General features: G+C 46.5%; 1 protein-coding gene across 2 annotated transcripts in view; it reads left to right on the top strand.

Annotated features, from left to right (window-relative positions):
• Positions 1-13,584, top strand: part of LOC122809322 (RNA-binding protein 10-like) — a 1,914,178-nt gene that overhangs the window by 1,549,680 nt on the left and 350,914 nt on the right. For both annotated transcript variants that reach the window (XM_044080723.1, XM_044080722.1), the window contains exon 19: positions 8,220-8,369. In XM_044080723.1, the coding sequence (XP_043936658.1) occupies positions 8,220-8,369 (150 nt within the window). The remainder of the gene's footprint in view (positions 1-8,219; positions 8,370-13,584) is intronic.

The raw sequence follows: 13,584 nt of genomic DNA, 5'->3' as shown, positions 1-13,584 counted from the left end.
AAAATAAACTTACATGGAAGGGACTCGTAAAACCTTTGTTTGAGGAGTCTTTAGACTCTACTTCTTGTACCCAGTCTAAGGCTTTGAAGGCGAAGAAAAGATCTCCGGCTCAGTCTGTCTCCTCGGAGCTACCGGAGAAAACTTCTAAACTGGACTCTACCTCCTCGGCTCCTCTGTCCTCGCGGCCGCAGAAGGTATCTGTTGTGCTGGAATCGACCTCGGCTCCAATTTTATTGGAACCCGTTCGGAGTCGGTCTCCCAGTGTTAGACATGGTTCTCCTGATAGGAAATCCCAATCCCCCTCTCTCTCCTCCAAATCCTCCAGGATTTCCGATTTGGATGTTGATAGGGTGGTTCAAATGCTCCTGCAGTCGCCGGTGTTGGCTAAATTATTTTCAGCTCTGACCCAGTCGGCTCCGGAGCCCGTCCTGATGCTTGTGACGATGGTTCCTCCTCCGAGCACTTCCTCGTCTTCGGAGCTGGAGTGCTCCGCTCTGAGTGATGTTCTTGTGCCGGCTCCGATACCCCTCAAAGTTTTATCGGTGCCGATGTCTGTTCCAACCATGTCGGCTCCGTCCACAGGTTTCGGTACTCTGGTTTCCTCTGTTGGGTCCGAGGGGGATACTTTGGGACATCTGTCTGTTCTGAGCCTCCCCCTCGGCGCTTCGGCTCGGGGAACCCCGACCCCGGTCATGGCCTCGGAGACCGGTCGGTCCTCGGATTCGGGAGGGACCCGCCTTCGAGGCCATGAGGAGCGCACTGGCCAGATCTTCAGTTACATCACCCGGATCAGTCATTCTGTCCCCTTCCACCCTGGCTAGAGCTTCTGATGCCCACCTATCCGTAGATGGAGTCCAAAGGTCTGGGGATACCCCCAAGAACGGTCCCCAACTTTGAGGGTCCCTCAGAATCCGTGCCTGAGGAGCCCCCCAGAAAGAAGTTGTGCAAGAGGAAGCACATACTCCCAGGATGAGTCTCTCAGTTCTGATACCGACCTCGAGGAGTCAGACGGGTCCCCCAAGTCATCCTCTGATGACGTCTCTTTCTCCAACATCCTGGAGATATTGAGACAGAGCCGACTAGCCGTCCAGAACCCCCTCTGAGGAGGAGTCAGTATTCCTCAAGGCCTTTGGGGCTCAACCCTCCGCCTCCTGGGTGTCTCCACCCTTCGAACTCCTGGATTTAATTTGTCGAAGGGTGTGGGAGAATCCTGATTCGGTGGAACCTGTACCCAGAAGGCCCAATAAATTTCTTTCTGCCCCCCCCGGGGAAAGAGTTTCTGTCCAAAGGGGTTTCTGTAGATGCCATGGTGGTGGCGGCGGCCACACAGCAGGAAGTGGCAGAGTCTTCTTCCTCCGTCCATCCTCCTAACAGAGAGTCCAGGAGCATGGACTGGTACGGGAAGCGTACCCTCTCATCAGCGTCCTTCACCCTGTGGTCGCTGAACTATCTTTGTCATTTTACTTTGCTCCAGAGAGATCTCCTCAAGGAGTTAGGAGATACTCTAGCGGGTAACGTACCTGAGGCGTTAGCGCACATGATTAACGCCCAGGTGTCTACCCTCAATTCAGTTGTCAACTCGTCCATGAGGCTCATTTCGTATGCAGACGAGGGGGCGAGTAGGGCAGCTAGTTCAGGAGTAGCCGTCAGGAGGCAAGCCTGGATGCGCCTGTGTCATTTTGCAGAGGCCTTTAAGTCTTCTTTCACTGATGCCCCCTTCGATGGGTCCTCACTTTTTGGGACCAAAGTGAAAGACACCCTCACCAGATGCGAGCAAGAGGGAAAGACCCTGTCTGCCGTAGGGGTCCGTTTTTCCCTTCCCTCTAGGCCTTACCCCAAGGCTCGGGCAGGAGGGAAGATGTGGTTCAAGAAATCACAGAAGTCTTTCCCTGGCGCACAAGGTGAGTCCTACTCCAGAGGCAGAGGAGGGGGAGGTTTTTCTAGAAGACGCCGCCCTAGAGGCAGAGGAGGCCCCCGCAACTCGGGAGACCGTGATTCCATTTGCGGTTCCTCTTACCATCATTCCTGATGTGTTGCCCGACTGTGCTATTCCGGAGCCAGTCATGGGCGGCATTTCGTTGTACCCGGAAGCCTGGGAAAGCATCACCCAGGATCAATGGGTACTACGAATAGTTTCCAGAGGTTATACCATTCCCTTTTTGTCAGATCCCCCTCCAGTCAGGAGAATCCCGGACATTCCACCCAGTCAAAGGGATCATGCAGCATTAGAAGTCTCAAAGATGCTAAAGAAAGGAGTTATCCAACTTGTCCCCTCAGACCAAATTGGATTAGTTACTTACTCAAGACTCTTTTTGGTGCCGAAAAGAACGGGGGACCTGAGACCCATTCTAGATCTTAGCCGATTAAACCACGATTTTCTGAAGTCCAAGTTCCGAATGGTCACCGTTCAGTCCATTTTCCCACTGCTGGGAAAAGAAGAGTGGATGTGCTCCATCGACCTCAAGGATGCTTACTACCATATCAAAATGGACAGGGCATCCAGGAGTCACTTACGCTTCCGGCTGGGAGCCAGTCATTTTCAGTTTCGTGCCCTGCCCTTTGGTCTCACCACAGCCCCCAGGGTGTTCACCAAGTGCTTGGCGGTGGTGACAGCTCACTTGAGACGTCAAGGATTCCAAGTGTTTCCATACCTGGACGACTGGCTCCTCACCGCCCCCACCAGGCATCTTCTCATCCGGGCCAGGGACGCTACCATTACCCTCTGTTAACAACTAGGAATTGCCTTGAACTGTTAAAAATCTGCTTTGCTGCCCTCACAGCATGTCACATTTATAGGCGCAGAGCTAGACACCGTCCAAATGCGGGCCTTCCTGCCCCAAGAAAGGATCGGAGTGTTGCAGAATCAGGTTTATGCTTTATTACCCCTCAGGAAAGTACAAGCGAGATGGGTGCTTCAGCTTCTGGGATCCATGGCCGCTACCATTATGTTAGTGCCTCTAGCGAGATTACACATGAGGCTTCTTCAGTGGCTCTTCTTTGCCCAGTGGTGTTTTCAGAAACTCCCCCTTTCCCACCAGATCCTACTCGCGGACTGATGCAAGCAGGATCTCCGTTGGTGGCTATGCTCCACCAATCTGGACGAGGGAAAACCGTTTGTCCCTTCGTCACCTGTCGCCACGGTGACCACGGACGCCTCCCAGATGGGGTGGGGGGGGGGCATTATCTTGGCAGGACAGTCCAAGGCACGTGGCAAGATCATGAGGTACATCTGCACATCAGTGTTTTAGAGATGAGAGCGGTGTTATTGGCATTGCTGGCACTTCAGAGCTCTCTTCTTCTGGGAACAATTGCAATTCACTCGGACAACATGTCCGTTGTGTGGTACCTAAACAAGCAAGGAGGAACCAGATCTTACCCCCTGTGCAGAGAGGCCATGCGAGTGTGGCAGTGGGCACTGTCTTCCCAACGGTTTTTAGTGGCTACACACATTCCGGGGAAGGCCAATGTGATAGCAGTCAGGCTGAGCAGAGCTATTCTGATGCCTTACGAGTGGTCCCTGAACCTTCTGGTTGCAGAACACATTTTCAGCAGGTGGGGTCAGCCTTGCTGCGATCTTTTTGCCAGCCCCCTCAATGCCAAATGCAGCAGCTACTTCACCCTGATCTCCCCACAGGGGGAGTCACCCAGGGACACTCTAGTCAACGATTGGCCCTCCGGTCTGCTCTATGCTTTCCCTCTTGTTTCCTCTGTTACCAAGAGTGATTCAGAAAGCCATATCCTTGGGAAGCAAGATGATTCTAATTGCCCCACACTGGCCTCGCCAAGTCTGGTTCTTCATCAATTCGCGGTGGACAGTCCTTGGATTCTGGACCCAGTACCAGACCTACTGACCCTCATGTCGGGGCAGTTCCATCCCTCCCTGCGGACCCTCAGTTGACAGCCTGGCTACTTCACTTCCGTCATTAGTCAGACTTCATTGGGTTTTGCCTGAGGTGGTACATATTCTATCCTCTGGTCATAAGTCTTCCACCAGGAAGATTTATTCCAGCAAATGGAAAGGATTTTCCATTTGGGCTCAGGCCCAAGGACTTGACTCTTACACAGCCCCAATTCCTGCTGTTTTGGATTTTTTGTCCATGCCCTTTCGGCAAGGTTCTGCCCCTGCTACCATTAAAGTGCAGCTGGCTGCTATTTCTAATTTTCATACCTCCTACGAGCCTTCCCTTATGGCACATAAACTCTGTAAGGCCTTTCTGAAGGGCATCTTGTTACTCCGGCCTCCTGTGTCAGAATCCATCATGCCATGGGATCTAAACTTTGTTTTGCAAGTCTTGACTTCCCCACCTTTCGAACCGGCTCCCTCCTGTGAGTTAAAGTTTCTGTCTTGGAAGACACATCAGCTAGATGGGTGTCAGAGATTCAAGCTCTGTCCATCAACCCCCCGTATTTAATCTTTCATAAGGACAGGGTTTCTCTTAGACCTAATCCATCCTTTCTTCCTAAAGTAACATCTACTGTTAATCTCAATCAGTCTATTGAGCTGCCAGTTTTCTTCCCTCAATTCTCGAACAAAACAGAGTTTAGATTTCATCAGTTGGACGTGCACAGGCAATTACAATTCTACTTACACAGGACAAAACAACTACGAAAAGCTGACAAGTTGTTTGTGTATTTTTCAGAAAGTAGAGCAGGATCCCCCATTTCCAAGGTTACAATCTCCAGATGGATTTCAAGTTGTATTTCCTTTATTTACTCCTCTGCAGGCAGAAATCTACCGTTCCCCGTCAAGGCTCACTGTACTAGGGCTGTTTCTGCGTCAATAGCTTACCAAGCTAGACTTTCTTTGTTTGATATTTGTGCTGCAGCCACGTGGGCTTCCTGACACACCTTTATTACTCATTACAAACTGGACGTGGCTTCTAGGGGCCGGGCTTATTTTGGTTCCACAGTCCTCAGGAGTATCTTCCTTTGACCTCTCAGGATAGAGGTGCTGGGGACGCTGTCCCGTGAGTAAGAATGTAGGTGAAATTGGACTACATAACATCAAGTAGTTATGTGTTCACCGTAACGTTCGATGTATGTAGTCCATCTCGTCTCACATTCTTACGTACCCTACCACCTGCCCCCTTCCTGGAGGATTTGGAGGCTGGAATTTGCATTTGAGTACCCTTCAATGGTAGTTGTTTTTTCTTATTCCCCTTGATAGTGTTCTACTGTAATGGGTTATTGTTATGCATGAGGTGCGATTGTGGGTTGGCAACAAACTAGATCTGGGGCTATGGAGCAGTGCAACAATGGGATACCTGTTTAGCCCAGCCAATAAGAGACTTCCTGCTAGAAAATAAAAGTTGGCCGAGTCGGAGCCGATAGTCAGCTCCGAACCCGTGAGTAAGAATGTGAGGCGAGATGGACTACAAACATCTAACGTTATGGTGAGTACATAACTTCTTGTCAGAAACAGGGATACAGTGAGCCCTTTTCCTTACTTCCTTGAGTGGCTGTGTCTGGCTGCTCCCGTCTGGAAGTGTTTGGGTTGATTTCTGCCTCTGTTTTCCTGCGGAGATGCCCATCACTCAGGACAAATCTGTAAGAGAGATATCATCTACAGGATATACAATGCATTATTCCCAGTGCCCCTTCCCCCAAAATTTAAAATACTGTTTTCAGACAATACCACCCCATGATTTAGAGGTGGTAAAGAGAGATTTGGTCGTCTTGCTTCAAATGAGCAATTTAAGAAGTCCCACCAAACCAGAAAGGGTCAGGAATTTACTCCAGGTTCTTCTTGTTTTGGAGATGAACAAGTACCTGAACCCTGCTTTTGACCTTAATAGATTGAATGATTACACCGAGAAGACCCAATTCTGGATGGTGACAATGCAGTCAGTTTTACCTTGTCTCGGTCCACATGACTAAATGTGCTTTGTCAATCTTCAGGACACCTACCTCCACATCAAGATAGCCAAAGCTTCTGAGAGATTTCTTCACTTCAGCCTAGGAGCCATTCGCTTTCAATTCAGAACCCTAACCTTTCACACCACAGCTGCATGGGTGTTCAAGTGCATAGCAGTTGTAGCTCCTCAATTAGACCTTCATGGAAATCGTCTTCTTTTATATAGATGACTGGCTCCTAGCCACTGCAACAGTGAAGTCCCTGATCAAAGCAAAGGACTGTTTGTTCAATCTGTGTCTATGGGTTTTTTCATTAAACTATCAGAAGTCATTTCTTTGTTCAACACAAAACTATTCAGTTTCTCGGATGTCATCTGAACGTAACCTCCTCCACAGTATCTTTTCCATCAGACAGAATTCAGACTTTGAAAGGAGACATCCAGACCCTACTGTCTACGTCTTTCAGCTGCAGTGGTTCTTAGTGTCATAGAACTAAGTGGCTTCAGCTGTTTTAAGGGTACAGTTTGCTAGCATTCGTGTGAGGTTTCTGTAGTGCCTCGTAGAGATACAGTGGTCTCCAGTTTGCCAACTCCTCTCATCTCCAGTCATCATAACCAGTCTTTGCAAACAACAATTACAGTAGTGCCTGGATTCCACCTGTGTACATTCCAGCAGGCAGTTTGTTGCACAGCTAGTTTTAGGGGTGGTTACCACTGGCACCTCCTCTTTGGGGTTGGGAGTCATTACAAGGGTATTATGATCCAAGGGTTATGGAGTCAAGACAAAACCAGTTTTCACATTGGTATTCTAGAGAAGAGGGTAGTCAGCCTAGTATTACAGGAAGCTCAGGACTCTCTTCCTGTTGGAATGATTAATATACATTAATTCAGTAGTATATCATTGAGCAAGGGGTTACCAGGTCATATCTCCCTGTGCTGGGAAGTAATGTGGGTTTCACAATGGGTGATAGCCTTGCTGCATTTTATAATGGCAATACTCATGTTGGTAGTACTCATCTGGCTTGCAGATAGGCTACACAGGTCAAACCTTTGTAAAGCATTCCTCCAAAGGTGTTTTCTTTCTCCAGCCTTCAGTTAGAGAGACATTTCCTCCTCTGGACCTCAGTTTTGTTGTATAGACCGTGACAAAACCACCATTTGAACTTGCATCTTCAGCACAGTTGAAATCTGTCTCATGGGAAGCCTTGTTTCTCGTAGCCTTCACTTCTGCATGAAGGGTCTCGCAACTAAAGGCCTGCTCTTCAATAAGACCTTATTTAGTCTTCTGCAAATAATCTCCTTGTCATGCCACCCAAACGTTTCTGGTAGCTTGAGATTCTGACCCATAAGCCTGAATGAACAACATGAGTGAATAAAATACAGTAGTTGTGTATTTACCATGATGATGGATCCTTTCATTCACATCTGTCCTGTATGACAACCCTCCCTCTGCCCCCTTCCTAATAACCATCTGTGGGACCTGGAGGATGTCTTCATTACTGTAGATTGTTTGACAGCTTCTCTTTAACGTCCAACTCTTATTGAAGTAATCTTGCTTAGCTGGGCATTGTAAGGAAAAGAATTCTTAAAGGGGATTGAACACAACTTTGCCAGGTTGGATCCGACAAACTGCTTGAGGACGTATTATTAGTATTAGATGGATGTCATTGAAAGGAATCTAGGGTTATGGTAAGTACATAACTACCGTTTTTTGGGGTGTGCAAGCTGCTGAGAGACTGAGCATAGGACATAGCACAGGAACAGCACACTGACCAGCTCCCATATCCTGGTTATTGCTTCCACTGGACAAAGTATACCAGTTGGGTACAAGAAATGGGAGCCATTAGGCAGATTGTGCAGACACCCTACACCCCCCCCCCCCAAATGACTACTTTATGTAACATAGGTTCTAGGTTGTTTAAGGAGAATCTTTGCAGGATGAGTGGTTAGCTTAACTTCCATCTGCAGATAAGTAAGACACATGGGTATCTAATTTGAAATTAGGGAAATTGATTAATTAAGCACATGTATCTAGAAGGTTACATGGCTTGCAATGTTTCACCTTAACCTACAGAAGGATTATGTTGTACGAGACTAATTTTGCACTTTTTTTAAGTCAAAAATCTGTCTAGCACCCAGAGGTGGAATAACCTTGAGATTCAAAGGAGGTATTTTCCTCCAGCATATAATTCATTGCTGAATTTTTGGGCATGTTTGCTGTGGAAATTTGTTTTAGTTGTGCAGTGCGTCTGTGTGAAACCTGTAGTAAAATTAGAGAACTGTGAATACAAGTGTTAACGACTTGCAGAGGGCTGTGGAATAAAATGTTTCTTTAGCCCTGATGTCAGATGGTGTATTTGTTTTCAGATTGCAAAAGATATGGAGCGCTGGGCTAGAAGCTTGAACAGACAAAAAGAAAATTTTAAGAATAGCTTTCAGCCACTTAGTTCCCTGCGAGAGGATGAGAAAAGAGAATCTGCTACTGCTGACGCTGGATATGCGATATTGGAAAAAAAGGTATTTGAACTTCTGCTGGCTATTTTTCAGAGATCTCTAATAACTTATAGAAAACAAGAAGCAGCTGTGGTTGATTTGCTGCATATTGTTAGACCATAGTGTACTAATTTAATCCATATTCGTTGTCGCTGTAAAACACATTCTGTTGCTTAGCATTGTACGCCACCTCAAATGATTTATTTGTGCGTCAAATTAGCTAGATGAAGAGCCCTTCAGACAGTTTATCTAAACAGATATGAGCTTGTTGAATGCCTGCAGTATTTCATATTGTCCTGCAATATACAAGCAGTGCTGTAAGCTTGACTGCTGTGTTACTTGCATTAATTTTGACTGAGCAGCTTCTAGTTTATTAAAACTATTTTTTTGCCTTTAGTAACTCCTGTTTCCTTAATTTGGGGAAGAAAACTGAAACATTTGAATGCTTTTAGGGGTCCTCACCAGATTTTGTAATTGTGAACTGAGTCGTGCTTTTCATTAGCAGAGTGGCAAAGCATACTTGCCAGTAGTCATGTAGCCCTTTCATTTTTACTGGCTGCAAACTGGTAACTTTGGAAAATAACCTTCCCCTTTAACTATATTTCATTGCTATCTAGTGCAATTCATTACTGCTTAACTGTATGTTTTCATACTGCAAGTTCATTTATTTTGACTATAAGTGATTAATCTGTGCTTCATTATGAGTTTTTCCTTACCAAATTCTTAACCTTAAAATTGAGTATCATAGTCTAGAATAAGGTCTGCGGTATCCAGAGCTTCAGCTGCATGTTTTTTAACCCTTTTTGAGGTATTCCAGCTACAAGTTTTCCCTTGGCAATTGAGTTGTCATCTAGTAGTGCTACTACTCGTAGACCTTCCTCCTTTTACCCTCTTAGCTTTCAGTTTTGACAAATATGGATGGACAATTTCCTACATTTTCTCCTGCCAGTCTGGTAGATATGGGCATCCTGAGACAGTGCAGCAGCTGCCTCATGTACACGGACAATCCTCTACTACTACTACTACTAGTACTAGTACTACTACTACTACCACCACCACCACCTAGGAACACAATTTGTGAGAGATGCAATTTCATCAAGCACCTAGTGTCATTGCTCTCTCCCCCATAAACCAGTACATCTGGCACTGAGAAGGTTTGTAACATGAACACCACACCTCAAACACCACCCACACCTACACAACACACTTCCACATATGTGAAGGTCCTTAACAAAAGCATACCCAAACAAGAGAGACCTCCAAGGCATAAACGCATACAAACTTCACTGCCCACCACACACAGTCCACACACCTGTCTCACAACCACTAAAGCTTAAACATAAATGCAACACATTTAGTCACAGAAGACTCCATTGTGAGATATACAGATGAGCCCCTCACCAGGCTGGATAAGGAGAAAGTCACAGTTAGATGTTCTTCGTGTTTCACTGTTGCAGTCATCACTTTTGGGTTTTCTGCTTGCAGTAGCCCTCAGTCGGCCTGATTAACAAAGTCTTGGGTCCTGCATCGGTTGCTGTCCCTTCTTCCATGACGTCAGGTCGTCAGGGGTATAAAACATGCAGCCGATGCCATTACAACAGTCTTTTTTGCCATGCGGTGCCCGAAGCAGAAGCAGTTCGCAAGTGCCAGTCGGCGTTTCAGAACCGAAGTCTTCAACTAAAGCTAAGTACCCCGTTGGGGAAATTTTTTCTTGCTCCTTACCGATGTCAATAAAAGTTAATAATTGCATTACTTGTGGAAAGCAAATACCTCATAATGGATTGATGGGGTAAGAAGGTTTACACTTCCGCAACGTTGGCCATTAGGGCTTTAAACTGCCAGTTTCACATGTTAAAGTATCAACAACATGTTATTGGATTGCTTAAACAGAAAATGATGATGATTCCTGACTGTGCGGAAAATAAAGAATTACAGGATTTAATGCATTCTGCTAAACAGGTTGGGAAACATACTTTGCAATGTGGATTTGATTCTTTAAAGGCCTCTTGCAAGGCTGCTGTTACTGGTTCTGTGCTTAGAAAGGCATGCCTTGCTTAAGGATCAATCTTTACCTGATCATGTTAAAGCTAAATTGTTGGAAGCTCCCTTAAATCAGGACCACCTGTTTGGCAACAAGGCTGATGGAAGATGAAGCTAAATGTACGCAAACTGTTCGTTTTCTTACAAGTTCAGCCTCCTAGCTTTAGTAGGCACTGGCCCTCTAAGAATTGGTCCTTTCCTCCTTTTGACACCGCCAAAGATATGTCGTCGGTAGTCAGGGGCTGCGTAGGCGCCTCACTGAGAACCGGACCACATGTAGTCTGCTTTGGCGTGGTATCGGTAGAGGCCGCGGACCTCTAGTGTCGGTCCTTGTCTTTGCATTTTTTAGACAAAACCGGTGTCGGAGTATCCGACGACATGGTATAGTTAAAAGCTTTCCCAAAAAAATGCTGGGCGAACTCCGCCCGACGCTTAATAGTGCATTTGTTGAATGTAGCACAACATGACAGACCGAGACGTCGTGGTCTGGTTCTAAACAAGGTCTACAGAGGGAATGGAAATCCTTATGCGGTATTTGCTTCCCACAAGAAATACAATTATTAACTTTGTCTGACATCGGTCTGAGGCAAGAAAAGTTTCCCCAACGGGGTACTTAGCTTTTAAGAAGACTTCGGTTTTCCAAATTTTTCGTAATCTCAGGAGCTGGCCGACCGGCACTTGGGAACTGCTTCTGCTTCGGGCACCGCGCGGCAAGAAAGACTGAAGAACATGGCATCGGCTGGTTCTTTTATACCCCTGTCGCACTGACGTCAGGGAAGAAGCGACGACAACCGACGCCGGACCTAGACTTTGGAATTCGGCCGACCGAGGACCCGCCTGACGGCAGGAGAACCCCATCTGTTATGACTGCAGCTGTATTAGCACTCGAACATCTACATTTATGGTAGGTACAAAACTGTACTTTTCCAGCCTCTTCGCGGTCTTCTCAAGGCAAACCCAGACATAGCTTAAACTCCAGGTTTCAGTTCCAGGGGACACACAAGACTAAGCAGTGGGGGGTTTCCACACCCAAATCAGGGAGTAGTAAGACTACCCCCTATGGAAAACAGTCTCGGTGACTTGCTTCTAAAACTTCCATGCACTTCCCAACTGAATTCTCCTTTAGGTGGAAAGATTGGTCTGCAGGCCAAAAACTGGGAACCCATTACCCAGGACAAATGGGTTTTAAATAGTGTCTCAAGGATACAGATTTCACTTCCACCCATTACCCAGGACAAATGGGTTTTAAATAGTGTCTCAAGGATACAGATTTCACTTCCACACCTTACCAACGCCAAGCGGGTGCCCAGAGCTACCCCCAAATCAGTGGGCAATGGCCCAAAATCAAGTACTCTCTCTTAAGCATGGGGGCTATTCATTTGGTACTAGAAGAGGAAAAGGGACAAGGGTTCTATTCGAGACTTTTCCTGGTACGCAGAAAAGGCAATACATGGCGTCCTATCCTGGACCTTTCTACTCTAAATGTCTTTCTGGTGATTCCAAAATTCAAGATGCTGACTCTTCTATGCTAGGCAAAAATGCATGGTTGGCAACACTAGACTTAAAAGAAGCATACCTGCACATCCCTATCAGGGAGTCTTTCAGAAGATACCTACGCTTCAAAGCAGGCTACATGCACTGTCAGTTCTCGGCACTGCCCTTTGGCTTATCTACTGTGCCCATGGTATTCACAAAGTGCCTAGCTCCAGTCATTGCATTCTGCAGGCAAAGAAATATTCAAATATACCCATATCTGGACAATTGTCTTATTCAGGCAGAAAGCCAGGACATACTTTTGAATCATCTGGCCTTTGTTCAAAGGGTGCTGACTTGTCTGGGGTACACCATAAACGCAAAGAAATCACAACTGGTACCCTGTCAACAAATTATATTCCTGGGAGCAAGATTGAATACAACTTCCCAGATGGCTTTCCTCACGCCAGAGAAACGGATTCATTTGACAACCTACTTCAAACAAGTGGTCACAAAAACCCAGTTATCTGCAAGGCAAATACTGCAAGCCTTGGGGTTCATGGCCTTTTGCATTCTTCTAATTCCATATGCAAGGCTGCATATGAGGAAACTGCAGTGGTATCTCAAAAGCCTTTGGTGTCAACATTCACAGGATCTAGAAGCAATGATTCCTATCATACCTTGCCTACGTCTAGAGTTCCTTTGGTGGGCAGAGGCCTGCCACCAAAACAGGAGACTAACATTCACACTACCCCCTGCCACCCAAACCTTAAAAGACGCATCAGACTATGCATGGGGGGCCCACCTGGCAGGGAAGTGCATTCAGGGCAAATGGAACCCAAGTCAAATGCACCTGCATATCAATCAAAAAGAAATTTTAGCTGTACAGAATGCTCTGACAGCCTTCAAGGACCACATTCTTCCAGGACAGTTAATGATAGACAGACAACACCACTGTTATGTGGTACATAAACAAGCAGGGAGGTGCACATTCTTACCCCCTCTGCAGACTAGCCATGTCATTGTGGAACACAGCCCTGAGCTATCACGTACATTTACAAGCTCAATTCCTTCCAGGAAAACTAAATACACTGGCAGACGAACTAAGCAGAAACCTCATGGACCCACACGAGTTGAAACTGGAAGAAAGGATTTTCAGCATGTTGACAAGCAAATGGGGGAGCCCAGATATTGACCTGTTTGCCCCCCCCCCCCCCAAAACTGTCAGTTGGACACATTCTGCACAAGGACTCCCCACAAACAAGCTTGGAAAGTTTATGCCTTTCCTCCTCTGCCTCTGCTATCCAAAGTACTACTAAAGATCAAGACAAACCAAGGACGATTTTGATTGCACCAGACTGGCCACGCCAACACTGGTACCCCCTCTTGCGCAGTGCATCACTGTGGGCCCCATGGCACCTGCCTCAGACTCCTACTCTATTGTCTCAGCAGGAGAACCATATTCTGCACCCTCAACTTCAAGCACTGAATTTAGCAGCCTGGCTAATTACATAATTTCTCCTTTACCATCTCTTACTAAACCAGTGATGGATATCATTTTAGAGGCAAGGAGGCCTAGTACCAGAAAGTCTTGCGCTGAAAAATGAAAAAAGATTCTGTGCCTGGAACCAGTCCAAAGGGATGCGCACAACAGTGCCCAATTTACCTCAGATTTTACAATACTTAACTGAGATGCTTCATAAGGGCCTGTCTTTCTCCTCCATCA

Source organism: Protopterus annectens, chromosome 8.part0 (genome assembly GCF_019279795.1).
Source record: "Protopterus annectens isolate FY-2018-M chromosome 8.part0, PAN1.0, whole genome shotgun sequence".
Lineage (NCBI taxonomy): Eukaryota > Metazoa > Chordata > Ceratodontiformes > Protopteridae > Protopterus > Protopterus annectens.
Note: the sequence above shows the minus strand (reverse complement) of the source record. Positions and strands in the feature narration are given on the sequence as shown.